This window comes from Besnoitia besnoiti (assembly GCF_002563875.1).
Source record: "Besnoitia besnoiti strain Bb-Ger1 chromosome Unknown contig00007, whole genome shotgun sequence".
NCBI classification, from domain to species: domain Eukaryota; phylum Apicomplexa; class Conoidasida; order Eucoccidiorida; family Sarcocystidae; genus Besnoitia; species Besnoitia besnoiti.
This window is the reverse complement of record NW_021703915.1, coordinates 1,052,688-1,072,922: the sequence shown is the minus strand read 5'-3', so window position 1 is coordinate 1,072,922 and position 20,235 is coordinate 1,052,688. Positions and strand designations below refer to the sequence as shown.

At 59.3% G+C, this 20,235-nt stretch overlaps 3 protein-coding genes across 3 annotated transcripts; all 3 read right to left on the bottom strand.

Annotated features, from left to right (window-relative positions):
• Positions 1–341: 341 nt before the first annotated feature.
• On the bottom strand, positions 342–4,276 carry BESB_071770 (Phosphoethanolamine-cytidyltransferase; the record flags this gene model as incomplete). The annotated part of the gene is made up of 3 exons (XM_029365550.1): positions 342–411; positions 688–1,084; positions 1,456–4,276. 3 exons carry the CDS (start codon positions 4,274–4,276, stop codon positions 342–344), a joined length of 3,288 nt encoding a protein of 1,095 aa, XP_029218034.1.
• Positions 4,277–8,659: 4,383 nt separating this feature from the next.
• On the bottom strand, positions 8,660–9,082 carry BESB_071760 (uncharacterized protein; the record flags this gene model as incomplete). The annotated part of the gene is made up of 1 exon (XM_029365549.1): positions 8,660–9,082. The coding sequence occupies one exon, from the start codon at positions 9,080–9,082 to the stop codon at positions 8,660–8,662; it is 423 nt and encodes a 140-aa protein (XP_029218033.1).
• Positions 9,083–13,291: 4,209 nt separating this feature from the next.
• On the bottom strand, positions 13,292–20,235 carry BESB_071750 (uncharacterized protein; the record flags this gene model as incomplete). Its single annotated transcript, XM_029365548.1, has 9 exons — positions 13,292–14,044; positions 14,302–14,519; positions 15,224–15,710; positions 16,009–16,503; positions 16,942–17,060; positions 17,236–17,586; positions 18,022–18,214; positions 18,455–18,745; positions 19,084–20,235. The coding sequence occupies 9 exons, from the start codon at positions 20,233–20,235 to the stop codon at positions 13,292–13,294; spliced, it is 4,059 nt and encodes a 1,352-aa protein (XP_029218032.1).

The window sequence follows — 20,235 nt, the reverse complement described above, 5'->3', positions numbered from 1 at the left end:
GCGGGGCGAAGCGTCGCGTCCACGCCGCTCCGAGAAACGAAAGCGTTTCCACCTTTCCCGCTGCGCCGCAGCGTCTTCTTTCCCACGCTCTCTTGCTCTTCTCGCCCCCGCGTTCGACGGAACGAAGGACTCCACACGAGCCATACCTCCCTTTCCTTCGTTTCCTCTCTCCATCAGATTCGGTCTCGTCGCGGCTCGCCTGTTCCCCTCCCCTGCGTTCTCTTGTCTTCACCGCTGCTGTCTCCGGACCTCTCTTCTTTTCCCGCCTGTGCGAGCGTCTTCCTCCTCGAATCCCGAGTTTCTGTCCGCTCTCTTCTCTTGTCCGTCGCGCTTTCCCCCGCTCAAAGCTCGGTCATGGGCGCCGTCGCGGCCTTGTCCTGCTCAAGCCAGAAATTCGCTTCCTTTGAACACCTGCGTCAGGCGACAAACCGAAAGAAGCAACAGGTTGCACGCGCCTCGCTTTTTTTCTCTCGCGGGTCTCAGGCGCGCGTGAACACCGCCGCACACGACCGCTCGCCTGCATGCACCCCGCACCAGGACGCCAGGCCGCTGCGCCGCGAGCCGCATGCGCGCGTCCATTGCGCTCCCGGACACGGCGTCCCTACCTCTGTCTCGCGCGGGGAGACGATCTGCATGCGCCGGCAGCCCCTGTACCTGGACCGCGGCCGCGCCCCCGCGCCGTCTCACCTCTTTTCGATGGTTTCGAGAAGCATTTGTCGGTTCGCGAGGATGCGTTCTACCAGTTCACGGGTCGTCCAGGAGGAGGAGCTCTCGACTTCGCGATACATCCCGAGCTCCTTCGGCACGCGGTACGGGTCGACGCTGTCGTCGTCTTCCTCGCCCGACGAAAACGCCACTGCAGCCTCCGGCAGGCTTGTGTCCTCTTCCCGGGCCTCGCCCTCCGCCCCGGCGCCCGTCGGGCCCGTGCCCGCCTCCAGCGGCGGCGACGCCCCCCCAGCCGGCGTGTACGCGAACGAGTCGATGCGACTGCCGCGCACCACGACGTCGATTTGAAACTGCTTCAGCATGTAGTGCGGAATCACCCACGGCGCGCCGATAATCACTTCATCCACTACGCGCATCGCTGCACACAGACACACAAGTAGGATACGCAAACAGACATGCATGCGCATGCAGAACGCACCCAGCCCGCCGACTCCGAGTAGCGTCCCTAGCGGGGAGGCACACTGTCCAGTTGGCAGGGCGAGCCCGGCGCGTCGCAGGCAGGTCAAAGGGCGCCTCTTGGAAAGGGCGCAGCTGAGGGAGCTGTTTCTCTCTCCGCGCGCGGCAGCGAGCATCTGCCCATCCCCCGTACCCAGACCCAGAATAAACAGTGACCCAAAATATATGTCGAAAGAGCACATTACTTGCACGACATGCATAGAACCACACAAGTCAGCGGAGGTTCGCAGCTGCGTGCAGACGGCGCGCCTCGGTGACGGCGCATAGGCTTACCGAGGACGTTCAGCGCCCTTTCGTGCAAGTTGAGGACGGGGAATCCGGGCCCCTTGACCCGAGAGACGGTTTCGTCGTCGTGGATGCCGACGATGAGGTAGTCGCCAAGTTGTCTGGCTTTCTCGAGGATGCGCAGGTGCCCGACGTGGAAGACGTCGAAGGAGCCGTCGACGTAAATGATTTTCCCGCCCTTCTTCGGGCGCTTCGGCTGACCAATGAACTGCAGCAGACGCTTGGTCGACATGAGCATGCGGCGCTCTTCAGGGTCCTGTGGCATGCGCGGGCGCCGCCGGGGGCAGCCGCGGAAGCCGCCTGCGCAGCACTTTTTCGCTCTCGACTTGTCCTCTCCCCTCCGCGCGCGGCGTTCGCCCTCGCGCTCGGGGTCGTCGCGGCGCCCGGCGCGCCGTCGCCCGCCCTCGCCCTCGCTGGCGCCCTCCGCCTTGCCCTCGTCGCGCTTCTCGCGCTTCTTCTTGCTGGCGCACCAGCAGCCAAGCATGCTCTCCTTCTGCTCCCGCAGCGCGTCGCGCGCGAAGCGCTTCACGGGCGTCGGATGCGTCACGCTGTGCGTGTTGGCCGCCCCGGGCGCCGCGGCGGCGGAGGGGCCCTTTGCGGCCTCGTCGGCTGCCGTGCCGTCCGCCCGCCTCGCGGCGTCGGCGGGGTCGCGCGGCGCCGGCGCGTTCCCTTCGGCGGCGACGCGCGCGCGTCTGCGGCGGTTTTCGACGTTCGCCGTAGCCTGCAGCAGCCGAGCGACGATCGTGGACGTGCTGATGCCTTCGGTGCGTTTGAAGAGCTTCATGCGGCCAGCCTGGCGCGGGCCCGCGTACGCGTCGGTTCCGTCCGCGCCCACCACCCAGTCGTCGCCGTGTGCGGCGAAGCCGCAGTTGAGCCGGTCAAGCATCTCGACTGAAACCTCGTAGGGCGTCCCCACAATCACTTCATCGACCCACTTGCAGCCGCGCACGATCTCCGCGCGCTCAGTCTCCGTGTAGATCGGCCGGCACTTCTTCGCCGCGAACGTCGCCTCGTCGCTGCAGACGCCAACGACCAGCGTGCCCCCCAGCTGCCGCGCCTGGCGCAGCGCGTTGAAGTGCCCCGAGTGGAGCAGATCGAAGACGCCGTCCACGTAGATGCGCGACGGCAGCGCCCCCGACGTGGCTCCTGCCGGAGCCGCGAACGAGGCGACCGACGTCAGTGCAGGCTGCGGCGCGAGTTCGGTCGGCGGAGACACCACCCAGGCGGCCGCAGGCAACGCGGAGGGATGCACAGAGGCGGCCTGCAGCGCGAGCGAAGCCGCAGGGACAGCGCCGCCAGACTCGCCCTCCGTCCCCGGCAGAGACGCGGCCGCGACGGCGCGCGCAACAGACGCGAGAGAAGAAAACGACGACGGCGGCGCCGAAAAGCGCGGGCGCGGCGCGGGCGCGGGGAGCACCGGCGGAAGCGCACTCCAGTGGTGCACAGGGACAGTCTCGACGCACGAAACGACGGGAGATCGCGAAGGCCAAGACGAAGAAAGAGAATGCGGCGGGCCTGCGAGGGCCCCCAGCCAAAGACTTTTCTTCTCAGCCGACTCCTGGCGGCTCTCGGCTCCCTCCGCCAGTCCGCAAGCGTCGGGACGCCGCACGGCCTGACTTGCGCCGGCTCCCTCCACGACTCGGTCTTGGCCGTCGGTCGCTTGGTCGCCGCGGCGCACGGCAAAGTCGCCTTCCGTGTTGCCCTCCTCCGTGGTCGAGTCGCCGGGAGCAGACCCCGAATCCTCCGTCTCCGCGGCGCTGTAGGCCTTGCGCGCCCTGCGCGGTGTACATCCACTGCTCTCCTCGTCCTGCGTAGGCGAGAGGGACGAAACGGTTTTCACGTCCTCGCTCTCGTCCCTTCCAAAATCGCCGCTCGCCTTCCAGGATCCACGCGGCGACGACGCGCTCGCCTTGCGCAACACATCCGTTTGCTGCGCCCCAAATTCTTGCCCGCAAACGTCTCCCTTCTGCTTCTCTCCCCTGACACCACTAGTCGCAGGTGTACATACCCCTGCCGCGCTCCCTTCCTCCTGCGAGTCACGCGCTGCATGCGCAACAAACGAGTCCGTCCTTCCATCCTGCGCCACGAGTTGCTGCCCGCGTCGGCCGAGAAGGCCGTCAGCGACCTGTCGGTCATCCGCCCTTTTCTTTCCGCTTCCTTCTCCGCTCGCGGCGTCGGCGCCACCCGCGCCGTGCCTGAGTCCCTCCTTGCGTCCTGCTTCGGCAAGCGCGGAATGGCTCGCGGTGCGGGGGAAGGATTTGTCATCTTCGCCTTCCCGGTTTCGCTCCCCTACACTCGTTTGAGCTGAAGAGACCGACGCTTCTCCGTGCGCGATGAACTGAAGAAGGTGCGCGCGCAGCGCCGAGAACTCTGCATCAGCCTCCGCAGTGGCTTTCGGGTCTCGCAGGCAGCAGCACACGCAGCAGGAGCACTTTGACTGACTTCCGTCTTCCTTTTTTTCCGCACGCGCCTCCCCTCGCGGGCTGCTGCAGGAGTCGCCCTCGCATGCGTAGCAGGGAGAGGCTGAGCTGGCCTCGCCCGAGCTTGCGCAGCTTCCCGCGAAAGAGGGGGACGAGAGAGAAGGCGACGGAAAAGACGAGAAAGAGGCGCGGCCGGAACAGGAAGCCCGCCAGTGCTGGAGCTGCGTAGAGAGCGCTTCGTCCGCGTTGATGCGGAGGTAGAGGAAAATGAGTTTGTGGAGGTAGGACGAAGAAGGGAGCGGCGACGGCGTCCACGAGTCCGAGGGCGGCGCCAACGCCCCCGGTACGTCAGGGCCTGGCAGGCCCGGTGCCGGCGCAACTGCTGCCATCGGGGAAAGAAGGAAAACGACAGGCTTCCGGCGAAGACGGGGAAGAGGTCCAAGGACGCAGCACACGCCTCCGACGCGAGTGGAGACCAAGACGAAACTTCTCCTTGGCGGGGAGGGGACTGCGCGGGCAGCCAACCAGCAACAGGCAAAGAATGGCACACCGGAGAGACGGCCTCGCGCGCGCGGGCTACAGGCTCCTCATCGCTTCCGCTTGACTCGATGGAAGGGCACTCTGAAGTCGCAGTTCGCTTTCGACTTTGACCACGTCGAGGGTGGTCCGCGGTGCGGCTCAGCATGCTAAGAAAACGACCCGTTTCTGTCTCCCGCCCCCCAGTTCAACGGAGAGGACAGTTCACCGCAGTCACCCTTTTCGTTAAGTGTGACCCAAGAATTCCTTACGCGAGAAACGCACGGCAAAACAGGGGACAAACAGCGCAAAGGAAAACACAGATACAAGCCGTCAAAGAAGCGCAATTCAGACGAGCAAGCTCCGAGCAGAAACTCCTACGGCATCGCCGAGGTCCAAATGGACGAAGAGGGTTTAGGGTTAACTCTACGTGCTGCACGCGAGACACGAGAGAAAACTGCGGCGAATACAGGAAAAACGAGCCACCGGGAGGGAGGGAGCGGAAACGCGCGGGTGGGAGAAAAAAATGCTGCAGCGGTCAGGCAGAGAAAAAGAAAACCAGGGGACAAAGGAGAGCGAAAAGGCTTTCTTCCTCCACGCCAACTTTCCGATGCGAACACCGACGAAAAACTGGCGGAGGGAGGAGAGCCTGAGGATTCGAGCCGGGTAGAAAAGACAGAAAAACGCACAGCCCGCGAGGTGAGGGACGACGAGTTCGCTTCTTTGGCGGTCTGGTTCGCGGAAGAAGTGGAAAAAATGGGTAAGTGTGTGCAGCCGTCAGTTCACGAGGAGAATCCACAGAAAAAAGCGGAAAAAGAGACGAGAAAAAGCGGACACTACGCGGGGCGACACGTGTATATACAGACGAATCTTTATCGACAGCGCATGCTGAGGTAAAATTAGGGTTGCAGCGACAACCTGCACAGATTCAGACTGGCGTGCTCTTTCTTCTTTGCACGCGCAGCATCGCTCGTCGCGTCTTCTTCACACGAAGTAAAGAAGGAGTAAAGATGCGGGAGAGACGAACTTTTCCCCGTCTTTTTACAGCCTTTTGCTCCTGACCAAGGGGAAACTGCCTCTGGAGAAATATCTCCGTGCATTTACCCCTCTGCAATTCGCTCGCTCTGCCACGCGTCACGCTACAGCTGCTGTCCACCCCCTAAACAAGTCATGCGCGCGCCTTCAGGGGGGTAGAGTCTTCTCAGCCGGTGGCGCTCCCCCCCGTCTTGTCAGCGCAGAGACGTCGAAGTTCGACTTTTTAATCGAAGCCCGCGCCAACTTGCCTGCAGGCAGAGATGCTCGGGAACGCGGCGTGGAGTCTCTAAAGAGCGCGGAAAACAGCGTTACACCCGCGCGAACCGGGTCCGGGGCGAAGAGACAACCCAGCGCGTACGATACTCGGCGCGGCGCGGACCGGGTACAGGGCCCCGCGAAAACTGTACCAAGGAGACACGCCAAACGGCACAGCGAAGCCGAAAAGCATATGCAGATGCGTCTACGGTGAGGATGCCGAGTTTCACCGGAGAACAGATATGAATCACGAGGAAGAGGACGACAAGCGAGTTTCCGCCAGGGGGGCGAAGCAACGCCAGAAGAGATCGTACAACAGTGTGAGGCAGCCCTCACCCAGAACCTACGTAGGTACATAGGTTTATATATATATATATATGCGCCATGCATGAGTTGATTTAGGGGAACACATAGGCGATGAAACGGAGGAAAGGGCGAAAACAGAGGACGAGTGGGCGGCAACGCGAGGATCCCGCCGCCTCTTGCGGCTCTTTCAGCTTCAGAATCACCGGTTCTTGTGGCAGGCTTTTGAAATCTCTTGCGTTTCAGGCCTCATGTAAAATCGAGAATGGAAAAGAAGTTCACCGTACCTCGAGAACGCTGATCCACACATCGGTCAGACAGGTTTTGCCTTGTATAATGTATTGAATTGTACCGACTCGCCAGCGTAGAGAGCCGTGTACTGATGTGCCTCTGCACCCAGAAAACGGTACCGTTAGCGAGAAACCGAGTGCGCGGAGCATCTAGAGGGTTTAAGGGAAAAGAAGTTTTACGTGTAGGCGTCTCTGTAAATAGCCTACGGCGAGAGCGTAGAGGAGTCTTTAGTTCCGCAGCAGTTCGGTCTGTTGAGGTCCTCTAGAACGGCCGTCCGTTTACCTGCACGATCGCACGCGGCGCATTAGTTACTATAGAGTTCGCATCTCCGTGTACGCTAAGAGGAAACGATATGGTTGAAACTCAGACTAAGCACTCAGAAAGCCCGCGGGCTGCAGATCGAGTCTGCACAAGGCACGTCGGCTCTCGCATTCCGCAGAATCGGAGCTCCCGCCGCGGTGTTTGTGTCACCGGTTACGCAGAAACGGCCAAAGCGAATCTTTTATCTGCTAGGACTGCCGCAAGCATGCTTGAACACGTGTGATGGGTCAGTCTGGCAACTGGAGAACGGACAACTACGAAGCAAGCCGCTGTGTGACCAGGAGAAAAGAACTGGAGCAGAGCCCGGGTACGCTGAAACCCACAAGATCCTTTGACAGCGGCGGGACTCATCTCCGCGCCGTGCGCATGGAAAAAAAGAAGAAGACGCTCAGTCACTGGAGTAATAATGCGCTCGTCCCCCTCCACATCAACCAACTTTGCCTCCTACAAATAAGGGCCGTCACATATCTACCCTCCCAGAAGATGGGAAGTTGCACTGCTTTCACACACCTGCCATAGCAACACAATCAAGACCCGAGCACACCCTCCTCTCCCAGCTTTCTCCCTCTTTCACGTCGTTCCACAGCATTTGACATTGGCTGGTTGGTCCCACTGGCAGACACATAATTCACTAAACCACGTGTTTAAACTATGCTGCTGCGGCCGAATCAGCAGGCGCTCGCGTGTTGGAGTATCCGCCTACAGTGGAAACAAGCCAAGAGCGAAAACATAGTTCTGTAGGGCGAGTCAAGTGCAGCAGGGCGAGCGCTTGGCTAGGGGAGGAACGAACACACAGAAGACAGAGGAAAGTGAGGCACGCGGTCTCGCTTACTCCAGACCTCTACAGGTTTCTTTCTCGTATGGATCGCAAGGCATGTATTCTTTCCCGCTCAAGTCGCCGAGAGCGGGCGAAGTCTCCAGAAAACCAATAGCAGCCTGGATCGGGCGGAGACTCGTGGAGAGCGTGCTGCAGAGAGTGTGGGGACAAAGCACGGAAGACGGCTCAAAAGCAAACAGGAGCACCTTCCAGGCGAGAATGGAAGAGGGGAGTTATTTCACAACGGCATCTGGCAAGACAAAAAGATACCATCGCACGTGTATATTTCTTCAAGCATGAACTTGTAGCGGGGTTTTTTCCGTCGATCGGGCATCTATTGTGTCGTTGATCGCAGTCTCGAGAAGTGGGTTTGGATTATCAACCTCACGTCTTGCTACTTCCCTTCACGAGCCCCGTCTGCACTGCGCGAAATTACAATTGCCAGCTGGCACGGGGCACCTGGCTCGTCCAGCATATTGCTAGCCAGCAACTTGAGGAGCTCGTCAACGCGTACGTGATGTGTCCTGCGCCTAAGTGCGGGTAGGGCTGTTTCCTTTGTGCGTTTTGTCAACGACGAGAACGAACCACGCTGTCTGCGAGGCCGCCGAGTGAGTGTGACGGTTTCGTGATTTCTGAAGCCGTTACAAATCGGGTGCCTCCCATCATGCGGCCAGCTACCGTTGCATCCTCCTGATGCAGGACTCGACTTGAATAACGGCGTTCATGCAAGCGGAGCGGTTACAGTTGCATTTCGAGGTGCTCGAGGCCTACCTGCGAGCGGAAGTTTGTCTCTCGACCCGCCAGCTTTTCGCTTAGCGCCAGACAACTCTCAGCCCACAAAGTACAGACAGAATCTGCCAGAGTGAGGTGGTCGAGGAGCTCGCAAATGATGTCTGTGTGCAGTGCAACAAGCGATATCCCCCGGTCGTCCGTCGGTTCTGCACGCTTTGAGTCCATCCACGTTTGGACGGACGACGCACACGCAAACACAACCAATGATGAAGGAATGGATTCCAGTAAACTTCTGCATTTGTCGTTTGTATACATGTACTAACGACTGTCTCATTTTTCTAGAGAACACCAGATACGATCAGCAGGACAGCAATATCAATATCGTGAGCTGTATCGTGCTTCCTTAGGATCCTTTTTATGATCCCTGCAGGTTCTTCGTTTTTAACCTACTTTCGCCATCTTCTTGTGTGACAGTCTGGTCTCTGCCAAAGGGACCCGTACACTACTCAAGCAGACTGCTCAAACCTTCTGAAAGGCCTCCCGTGCCGTTCGGATATGTGTAGTTTAAGCCATCCTGCCCGACCTGAGTCTCAGAAGCATCATCATCGTCCGGTTCCTCCGTTTGTTCTTCGTCGAATTTGACTTGTCTCTCGGCGCACTCTCCTGCGGCAGTGTGCCTTTGGCTCGCCGTCAGTGTCTTCGTGTGCTCTTGATAGCCCGCCTCACACGAACTGCCACACGCACGAATTCCACGGAAGTGGAATTCGTGCGTGACGAGATCGAGTGCCTTCGCCGCACAGCGCCGGAGCGAATCCTGAAAGAGCAACAGCGGCGCCTCCACAGAGGAAACATGCAAAGTAGTGTGCGAAGTGTATGCGGCTGGACGCCGGTCTTCACTGGAGACTGCAGGAAGAGAAGCATTCATTGTTGCCTGTCCACGTTTGCGGACACGAAAGAATGACAACGTCTGTCTAACTTCCCGCTCTCGCGAACCCGGGCACCGTTCAGGAAAAAAGATGGTGGGTCAGAAAGCCAACGCAACCACGAAAGCACCTATATACACACATCGTGATATGTATTTGTGTTGAAATGTGTATGCGTGCAGTGATGCACGGATACAGGGAATAATTTGCCACGATATTATCTGTGTGTATTAGCGTTGAATGGATCACGAGAAAGCCCTGCGAGAGTTCGGTAAAAAGTACCCACTTCTGAGTCGACCCTGGATACACGCCAAGCAGAAACTACTGTTCCTGATTTCAAGACCATTTCACTATAGAGTTTTTTCAACCTGTAGTGCGACGACTGACCAAATATTCCGTAATAGCCAGGTCAGTAAGGTGCAGAAGAAGGAAATGGACTCCGTTCCCAGAGTGTGTTGGCGGATGCCTTCTACGAGTGTGCTTATGCATATCAACTCTCCTCCAAGAGGGAGGAGGCGCGGGATCGAGCGTATGAAGTCTCAAGAGACGTCGAAGCAGCTTCCGTTCGAGCTTGCATCGTTTCCACTCAACATCACTTTTTCCTGTACAGTGGGACGCCGACCCCTCGTATGTAGCATGGGAGGTTGTGTGAGGGGCGCCGATGCTGCGGTTGCGTTCTTTCGCGTTTATAAATTCTTTCTGTTTCCTTGCAGCGTACTGCCAGATTCCATTTATGACGATCTGAGCGCGTAAAACGACTGCACATATCAGCAGAACGTCGGGGCTACAAACCACCAGGTGAACAACACAGAGGGTTTAACATAGAGTCTGCAAAAACCGAATACAGGGGGGCACCGACAAAGATTTTATCCCTTTCACACACGGGATTCTCTTGGCTTGTAAATTGTGTGATAGGAAGCTCTGAAAACGTTTTCCTTTGCGTATGCACTTCGGGCCTGACTGCAGCAGTCGAGTCTGCGAGGATTCCGGTGGTAGTTCTGCTGCTGTGATGTCCGGTGCGAGCTTAACACAGCTCTCGCCCCCCGACTATGGCGTACTTTCGGGTAGAAACCTTGGCCTTACAAACGCTTTGTACAGCGGCTGAGCAACAGTGTATGCAGACCGGGACAGCGGATGCCGACAGGTTTCACGGCTGGAAACCACGAGAGGCGACCTCTCAGTGTTGCGTGCACAGCTTTGCTCGCGCACACAAGAACAAAAGAGTGTGCGTTCATGGAGAAGGTGTGACTTGCCCGTTATTGACTCACGAATTTGGCCAGTGGTCTTCGAAAGGAATATGCGATACGCTGCGCAGCCTGCCAGCAAGCGCCGGACCTTCCGCATTCGCCTGAAGTTCGGATTGCGAGTTGCAGGACTGGCGTATGTGAACAGCATATCCTGAGTGTCGCCGATGTCAGCTATGCGGGAGGGGGACACAGTAAAGGAGCGAAATCCAAAATAGTATCCATGTGGCTGGTGACGTGACCAACAACTTCCGTGTCCACCAAATGTATTCGTGCAGATGTTTGAAGCTAGAACTGTTCTGCAAAGCGTGTCTCGTAGCGTGAGGGCATTCACCTGCTGGACGTACTCAGATGTGCCTATTTGTGTTGTATGCTCTCATATTTCCGACGCCTATATCTCCCTATTGTCAGACACGATAGAGAGAACGTTTGTGGCTGATTAACCGCCAACAATGCCAGGGACCGTATGAACTGTTTCCTCGACAGTGGTGGAACCACGCACGTTGATGCAGCTGTATGCAGTCCAGGGGAATGTTTACTACGCTACAGGTCACCATGTGTCCCACACTCACAAATGAGTTTCCTGGCTTGGCCTTCTAAACTCAAGAGCTCGCTGATCCCGGAGGAGCTGAGCGGGGACGCCAGCAAACTCGCTTCGGCATTCGAAGGGGCATGGCGGTTTTCCGCTTTCGACCTGAACCTGAAGCACCAATCGAGACCACCGGAACACTTAATGCAATACCGGTATTGTGCACAAGCACCTGCAAGGCATAGTTACTTGGCCTTCGGCTTCTACCTACGAGAAAACCTGTCACCTGGCCTCATTTGGCGCAGCAGAATCTCTTTTCTGTCAGGATTCTATCGGAACATATGCGGGGGCTAAGGCTATATGGCTAATACACTTCGGTGATTACGTCCTACAAAAACTGTTCTATATCTCCTCACATCGACAGGAAAGAAAGGATGAGGGCGAAGACACATGCAAAAGGCAGCAACTGTAGTGGTCTTCCGAAGAAATGAGCAAGTCACCTCGGCGGATGTGCTAGTAGGAAGAAAAACCGTTAAGCCACGGCACAACTGGCAGACCATGAATCTCTTTTCTGCGGCGTGTCGTATTTCAAACACAACTCAACCTGTGAGCACGCAGATCACATGTTCGGTCGCGTTTTCGGCTTGCGAATCGACCTGGCAAACTTGGACTGATTGTGTCACCCTGGCATGTCTCACATGGTGCGTTCGAAGGCGTTTGCTGGTAGAATCAGCCCAGATCGAGTCGGCGTTCGCGTGGTGGAGGTTGGAGGGCAGCCAGTGGACGCTATCCGGAATCACGGAGCTCGATGACGGTGCCGCGAGCACGAAAGCTTGTAGGGTAGCGCTCACAAACAAAGACCGTATGACAGCGTACGCGTCTCGCCTTCCGCGAAGATTTTCTCGGTGCGCGCATGTGCCAGGAAGTCACCGCCCGACGAACAAATGGCACAGGGGTTTTAGTAACCTGTTGCCGAAATAAAAACGATTCAGCACCTGACACACGTAGAAGAAATGACACATGCTTGACATATGTTTCCGCTGCAGAAAACCATAATGTTTCTTTATGGAACATCGTGACCAGCGAACACTCTTCACCTACTAACGGGAGCTACCGCCACGAGGGAGATGCCGAAGGCTCTGCTGCATTCTGCATGCGCGCACGTCTACTGCGTGTTGAGGTCGCTTACACTCTCCCGTGGAAATGAGTGTCATATGCTTACGAGCAAAGGCCAAAGATCGTCTGGTGCAGGGAAGAATGGCAGCGAGAGCTCTGCAACATTTCCACCATTCTCTGGAGTGAACAAGTTTGATGTGAACTTTATATGTGGTCGCTCAGCTCCACAGTCCGTTCTTTACGTATCTACATGGCAAACCCGGACAAATATTAATGTTTGTTGAGCAAGACTTCCAAGACGCTTGACGGCTACCGTGCCGCGGAGCAGGACCTCACTCCAGATAGATAGAGTACGCTGATGAGTGCAGGAAGCGAGGATGCATACTTTCACAGTCAATAACTGCTGTCTCTCCATGGAGATGCCAACGCTACAAGGAAGCCAAGTCTTGCCATCCGGCATACGGCACAGAATCACTGTGATGCATATCTATACGCGCATGCGAATGTGAATATTTGCACACCTGAGGCATATGCACTTGATGATACACTACCACGGGAGGAAATAGTCCTCTCTGTGCAGAGTGACACTGTCGCTAATACGTTTCCCGTGCCCTCCGGGACACACGTAGTTTCAGTTCCGCCTCACGTCATTTCGCTCTCCTGCTGTGCCCGCTTCGCGGTTGCCTCTGCTATCTGAAAAATAAGCTTTTCTCGGAATCCTGTCTCCGGCATGCGTGTGTTTCGTTCGTCCCTCTCGATTCGGGCTCCCGCCCCTCGAAAAAGAACCGCGAGCACGCCGTCGAGCAACGGGCACCTCTCACGGGTGCAATGCGAACTAGAGGTTCACATTTACAAGGGCCCTTTTCAAGAAGGTTCGAAAAAAACGACACAGCGAGTGTTTGCAAGTGGTCGCCAAAACTGTAATCCCTCGTCGCCTAGCGCGCGCCTCACGTCTGTCGCCTGCCTGATAAATCACAGTTTCCGGCAACCCTATCTTGGTCCCTGTTGGAGCCTTCAGCCGTACCCTCGAAGGCGACAAAACACTTCACTGCGGTTTGCCGAGACGCAGGAACACACACACACGCACCCAATATACCCTCTGGGCTCTGCCTTCCTCGTGTGAATTAGTCAACCAATCCCCTCAGTCGGCCCCCCCCCACCCCCCCTGACGCGCTTGCAGCCACGCACATTGTCGCGTTGATGTGGGCGCATGTGCAACACGCACATGCGCGTGTTTCGCATTCTTTGTAACCAGAGGGCAGATGCTTAGGAACAAAAGCGTGCAGCATCCTTCGCAACTCGTCCGCGGAAGCAGATCCGCCTCATGTGGCTCGGTCCGTGTGATCCAAGTCACTCGCGCCGAGAGCTGTGACAACGAGGTGCTGGTGTGCTTCGAAGCTGAACAGCGCGCGGGCGTCTGGCTCAGCGTCGCTGTCACTCGCCTCCGCGATGGCACTAACTTCTCCAACCTCCTCCCACTCTGCAACGTGAGAGGCCTCGTCGTCCTCCCTGCTGTTGTCGTCGCCTCGCTTCCAGCGCGCCTGACCGTCTACGCGTCTCCCAGCCACGTTCGCGCTTCCGTCGCCGTTCAGCGGCGGCTCTCCGTCGCCTGCGATGGTCGCCTCCTCCGGCCCGCGTCCTCCCTCGCTCTGGGCGCGTCTCTCCGCGGCCTCTTCGTCGGTGTCGGCGTTCGCGGCACGGCTTCCGCCGCGCTTGCCGTCGTCGCTGCCGTCTCCCGCCGCGTCGAGTCCAGAGACTTCGCTCTCCTCCTCCGAAGGCGAGGCCGGGGGCCTGGCGAGACAGTCCTGAAGAAGTGCTGCCGGGAGTTGCTTCGGCGCGTCGCCCATGGCCAGAATATGTGGCAGCCACAAGTTGCAGTCCGCGAGGTTCGGGAGCGCGACCGACGCCGAGAGCGAGGCGTCGCTCACCCACGCGCGAACGCACGCGAGCACGTGCTGAAGAAGCCCCGGCTGCAGCTCCTGCGCCTGAACATCGGCGGCGACGGCCCGCAGAAGACCCCGCAGGGGATAGGAGCTAACCGCGTAGCGCCGCAGCAGCGGCACGACGCGCGTGTACTGCACAGAAGCAAAACAGACAGCGGAGAGACGCGCCAGCGCTGGGCGGCGGTGACGCAGGAGGAACTCGCGCCGAGCCAAGGCAATACGCAGTCGCAGAGGTGCAGAAAGAGGGGCGAAGCACGGGCGGAGAGGCTACCACACGCGTAGAAACAGACAGGAAGCCGCACACGCGGAGTCAGAAGACCGAGGGTCAGATCGAAACGCGAAGCCACGTGCGAGTAGCAGTGAGAGCGAAACATCGATGCAAGACTTACCTGCTTCAGCTGAATGAGAATCTCAACGAGCTTGGGCCAGTCTCGCTGGCGGAGAGCCATGTCGAGGCAGGCCTGACGTATCCAACGTTCGTCTCGAGCGCTAGCCAGACAACGCCGGCGTCGCGCGCGCAGTAGGGACCAAACGATGAAGAGACGCTTGATGATGTCGGGGGAGTCCAGAAGGATGTGGTACTGCAGCAGCTGCCTGAGAATATCGCCTGAAAACGCAACAAAGCAACAGGACCCGGAGGGCATACGCGAAAGCAGAAACTTCACACACGCGCCAACTCGCCAAGTGACGTAGACACGCAGAGACATCCGGGCGACCGCACACCTGAGAAACCAAGAAAAACGATTATTGACACAGATAAAAGACGAGCAATGACAGAGAAGCACGCGTGGGATGGCGCGAGCGCTCGGCATCTCATGAATGCATCCGAAAGCCCTCTGGAGTTCTTCACGATGAGCGCGACGCCAAAAACTGCACACCGGCGACCTGATGGGGCTTCTGACTCCCCTCTGCGATTTGGCAGTCAACTCGCTGCTCCATAAAAAACGAGTAAAACCTTTCAAACCCGCTCCGAGCGAGCCAGATGGACCCATAGCTCGTCAGGCATCATAGTGTTTGGAGTTTAATGTGAAAGCGATGCGTCTGTGGCGATGGCGCGTTTCAAGACTCTGTCTAGGGCTGAACGTCGGCGGCGACGGCCCGCAGAAAGCCCTGCAGCAACGGCGCGCCCCTCGGTCTGATCCCCGGTCTTCTGACTCCGCGCGTGCGGCTTCCTGTCTGTTTCTGCGCATGTGATTGTCGTCCCCCTTTCCCCCCCTCCCCCGTTAGCGACAGACAAAAAGAAACTCTGTCCTCAACAGAGCTCAAGTTTCAGAATTCGGGCACCGTTTCTCTCTGCTTCGCCTCGCGTACCTCTTTTGAAAAAAACGCATGCATCGAAGATAAAGGTCTGCAGGACCCGATGCGGAAGAACTTGCTGACTCAGAAGCGAGCGCATGTACTCTAGCGCGGTTCTGAGGACGTATGGGATTTCGCTCGAGGCGTCATCCAGGCCGGCGTCCTCGAAGAAGGCCCCGGCGTCGTCGCCTGTCCCTTCTGTCCCCCCCTGGCCTCCAGCTGCGGTCGGTCGCGAGGGCGACGCGGGCCCTTCTGAGTCCCAAGAGCTGCCGGCAGGGCGCCAGCCCAAACGCTTGGCGTTCGCCGGGCTCCGCGTCACGGCCCCACAAAAACGACCGGGGCAGCCGCAAGGCGCACAAGTGGAAAAGGAGGCAGATGCGGACGAAAGCAGCGAGTGAGAAGACATCTGGCGACAGAGAGAGGACGAGAGAGACGCGGCGACCCCTGCCGGCAAGTCGAAGGCAGCCTCGAGCAGCAGCTGACCCGGAGGAAGATCAAGCGCCTGAGAACGCGAAGAAAACGAGAGAAACATTCCGGAGGAAATGAAGACGATACAGTCTCCAAACAGTCTCCAGACGCCCTAGACACAATCCCATAACGCGCCCTCGTCACAGACACATCGCGCTCACACTGAACCCTAAACACTCTGCGCATCGCCCCTCCCTGAACCGGGCGGGCTCCCTTATACCTTGCGCCCTCCCCCGCTGGCGTCGTGATTGCTTCCCGACGACGCCCCAACGAATGCCCTTCCCCCGCCGCCCTCTGCTTCACCACATTCCTTTCGCGGGGCCTGCTCTCACCTCGACGACGTAGGGATACAATACAGAGAGGACGACGTCTCGCTCAGTCACGATTGTGGCATCTCCCACCCACGCGACGAGCCGTTCGAGGGCGACGCGCGTCTTTCCTTTCTCCTCGACGTTCTTCGGCGGCCGTTTCTTGCTGTCCAGTCTCTGCGGCGTGGACCCTCCCGCAGCATTCTCGTCCCTCTCGCCGCCTTCGCCCCTTCCGCCCACGCGCGCTCGGGCCCGGGGACTGTCTCCGCCAGCGGCGCGGTTGCTGTCTGCCGCCGGCGAGCTCTCGCCCGCGCGCTTCTTTTCGGCAGCCGGTGCCTCCGAGAGCCGCAGGAACTCGTCAGGGACGGACTCCACCGCAGCCCGGTATCTCTGGTTAACGAGTAGGAGCACTGGCGACAAGTCCGAGAGCGGCGTGCGGAGGCGCAGCGCGTGCTGGAGAAGGCGAAGCACCTGGCGCCGGCAGCCGCTGCGCTGCTGCATCACTTGGAGAGCGAACGACTGAAGGAAGCACAAAGGAGAAACGCCATTTCTGTGGAATGTTTCTTCTAGGGCTCCAATTTGTCGAATCTTGAAACAGTTGAGACCGTGCCATAGACGGCTCCGCGTTCGCCCACCCCATGCGCAGGTGCAGACAGAAGATCGGAACGCAGCGTGGCTTCTACGTCCGTCGGTACATACGCGCAGAGCAGAAGGCACCAGGCGACAGGCCAACCCGCGGTAAGAAAACGTCGACAGCGGATCGGGCCTCCATTCGCGCTGGAGCCCTAATTGCGAACAGCCACGACGGAGCGAACAAAGGGGGCAGTGGAGACGGGGAGAGATGGAGATGGAGCCAGCGTAGAAAAAGGAGAAGTGGCGAGGGGGGACGGAAAAGCGCGGTAAGCGTGGAAACATGCGCCAGCAGAAAGTCGAGCAGACTGCGGAGTATGAGCTTACCAGAGACTGCCGCTCGAGAAGGAGACGATGCATCAGGACATCCGGGTTCAGCGCCAAGAGATACATGCGACCTCCTTCCTCGTCCATGATAAATTCGCCGCCCACGAAGCGCGCGGTCTCTGAAGAATCGACAGCAGAGACAGACATGGCACTTCCGTCATCAGGGCGGACATCAGGCGAGGCATGCTGAGTGCGAACGAGACGTTGAAGGTCGCACCGTGCGCGGCGGTGGACGGCAGCGCCTCTCGCTCTGCCGGGGGTCGGTCGTCCCTGCCCTGCGCAGGCGAGGCTTACCAAAGTCCACAGTCTGCAACTCGACTTCGTCGAGTAGCTGCGTCGTGTCTTGCTTCGCAGGCCTCGGCCTCCTGCCCGCGCCCTCGCCAGGCTCGTCGTCGCCCCCTCCCTCCGCCTCAGCCTCTTCGAAGGAGAGCGAAGGCCCGATGCCGACAACGCCATGGCGCACGAGCGGCGCGACCGCGCGGACGCTCTTGGCGCCGCCGCCCGCGGCGAGTGCAGAGGCCAGCGAGACGGAGAACGGCACCGTGGGCAGCGAGGGGTAATCGAAGATATCGTAAATCAGCGTCGAGCGCAGGCGCTGGTGATGCACCAGGATTAGATCGTCCACCACCGACACCTCCATCGGGCCTGCAACCGCACCGACAGAGGTGAAACGCGGAGCGTCAAGTCGCCCAGAGCAACGCCAGGCGCCACAGGAGCCTCCGCCGCAGGTGGCGACCCAAGGCGACATCGAAGCTCTCGCGCAAACGTGCAAAAAGACGCGCACAAGGCAAGCCCACCGGGACTCAAAACGCTACGGCGGGCGGGGTCGGGAAGGGGGGGCGGGGCGAAGACAACACGCCGGAGAAACCGGCGGAGCACGAAGACAACGTAGACGGAGTGGTGTGGAGATATAAGGCAAAAGAGCAAAAGCGCCACATAGACACACATTTATACATATATTTATAGGTATTTGGCAGGCGTCGGTTTGTGTAGGCGAAGGCGAGTGCTTGGTTGCATGCATAATTCTGCTGCAGTCGAGCAACGCTTCCTCTGGTTCGCTAGAGCGTCCCTGCGTACTACCTGGTTGGAGGCAATCCAAGACGACGTCGGGCTGCAGAGGGCCAGTCAGCGTCCGCATGGAAATGCGCCCGGCGGCTTGGTCGACGTGGATGCAATACACGACGCCATAGACGAGGAGGAAATGCACCTCCTGCTGCTGAAGCGACTGCCACTGTGGCAGGTTCAGCTCGATCTTGGGGAGCTTAGCGAGGGTCTGCGCACACAGACGGCCACAGCGAGGAGAAAACACGCACACACAGCCGTGAGCACGCTTCACAACACCACGTGGCGCAGCCGCACCGCAGCCACGCAGAGACTCCGCCGACTGTCTCAGCGCGCCTCCCCACTCCCCCCCGCGGCACGTCTTCCGCTCGAGCGCGCGAGCAGCGCCTGCTTTGGTGTAGTGCTCGCTACTGTTTGTGGCTCTGCCTGCTAGAGCAGAGATTCGACTTACCACTCCCGGTCGGCCGTCTTCGTTCCACTTGAGCAGGAAAGGCTGAAGCGTCCGCGCTGCGACGGCCAAGACGAACGCGCCTGCGACCGCCGGGCGCCGGGCGCGCGGGGCCACAGCTCGAGCCCAGCCAGCTTTGGCCCGTGCGGCGGCCGCCGGAGACACGGCCGACGAGGGCGCGGTCGGAGCCGAAGAGGAGCCGGAAGAAGGAAAGGGGCACAGCACTGCCCAAGCGAGGCTGCAAGGCTGTGGCAGCCGACGATTCCGCCGAACGGACGGGGGGTTGAAGACGAACTGAGGAGCCACACACGACAGACCAAGGGATGCAGCGGCGAAGAACGGGAGTGGGAGTCCACATACGACGCGGAAACGCACAGGGCACACACAGGAGCCTTCTTGTCTGTGCCTCTTTTTCTCATGCCCCTCGCCACCTCTGAGACCTTCACGTTTTGATTGTTTCCCCTAGGTGATTATCTCGCTGCCCTCACCGCTGCCCAGAGCCGTCATCGACTTCGCGTGATTCCCATGTATCATACTTATATATATATATATATATCTGCCACCGATTGCTTAAGTGGACATCTGCGTCCCTTGCACTTCTCGCTTTCTGCTGCGTGTGCTGCTCCCCTTACCGTGAAAATCTCGACTGCTTGTTTGGTGATGACACAAATATTCGCTTCCGACTCCGCAGGGACAAGCGAGGGGAGCCAGAAAGCCTGAAGAATTGCCTCCCCCGCCTCTGCACTCTGCTGCCCCGGTTCTGCGCCGCCGAGAGTGCCTTCGACAGGAAGAAGCACGACGGCGCCGTCGCGGGCTCTCTCAACGTCAACGATTCCAATTTCCACGAGTTCACGGTCGGCTCCTGCTGCGTCTCCCGTCCGTGTCTCCGCGCCTGCAGCCCCGACGCCGCCTGCCTCAGGACCCCGGCCCCCCACGCCTCCTGGCGAAGCCGGCGCCGGCGACTGGCCGTTGCCGCCGCCCGCCGCAGCGGCGAGGGCGGGGCAGAAAGGGGCGGCCACGTACAGAAGATAACGCCCACACGGTGAGAAGCGGAGAATGGACGCGAGCGACTTCTCGAAAGGAATGACGAGGCCTCTTCCGTCGGCGCTGTCCTCCACCGGATCGCGGGAAGATACGTCCACGGTTCGCCCGCTGTCGCCCTGTTTCTCTGGCGTATCCACGCAGAGCAGGAAAGAGCAAGTGTTACTTCCCGGGCATCGCGGGCTGCGTGCGGCCCAGGGCGCCGCGGACCGAGACGCAAGCGGAGGCCGTTGGAAGACATGCTGCTCGCTGAACGCCTCTAAAGCCCCGGGGTCTGACGCCGCGTCCACCGGGGAGCTCTGTTTCGCACGCGGGTCGAGATGACGCGCGAGGGCGCCAGGCAGCGATGCTCCAAGCCGGCCGACTTGCTGATGTAGAATTTTTCGGTGAACTTCATCGAACAGCACTCGCTGTTGCCTGAAGGGTCGCGAGCTCGACGTGCCGCTGGAGTTCGGCGTCCACGAGTAAATGGGCGGCTGGAGATAGACGGTCGGCAGAGCCGTGTAGTACCGCAGCTCGGCCTCCGTCAAAGGCGGCGGCGGGCGGTGCGCAGAGTACTCCAGGCAGCCGATGCCGGAGCCGTAAGAGCTCGATAAAACGCGGGTCCCTGCGCTCTGCTTGCCTGTCCCAGACGCAAGGTCTGTGCAATGCTCGCCTGCGAGCGAGGAAGAAGACGGGCCGTCGCCCTGCCCGCACAGAGAGGACGGCGAAGTCGGCGAAGGTGCTCCCGCCGCCCGCGCCAT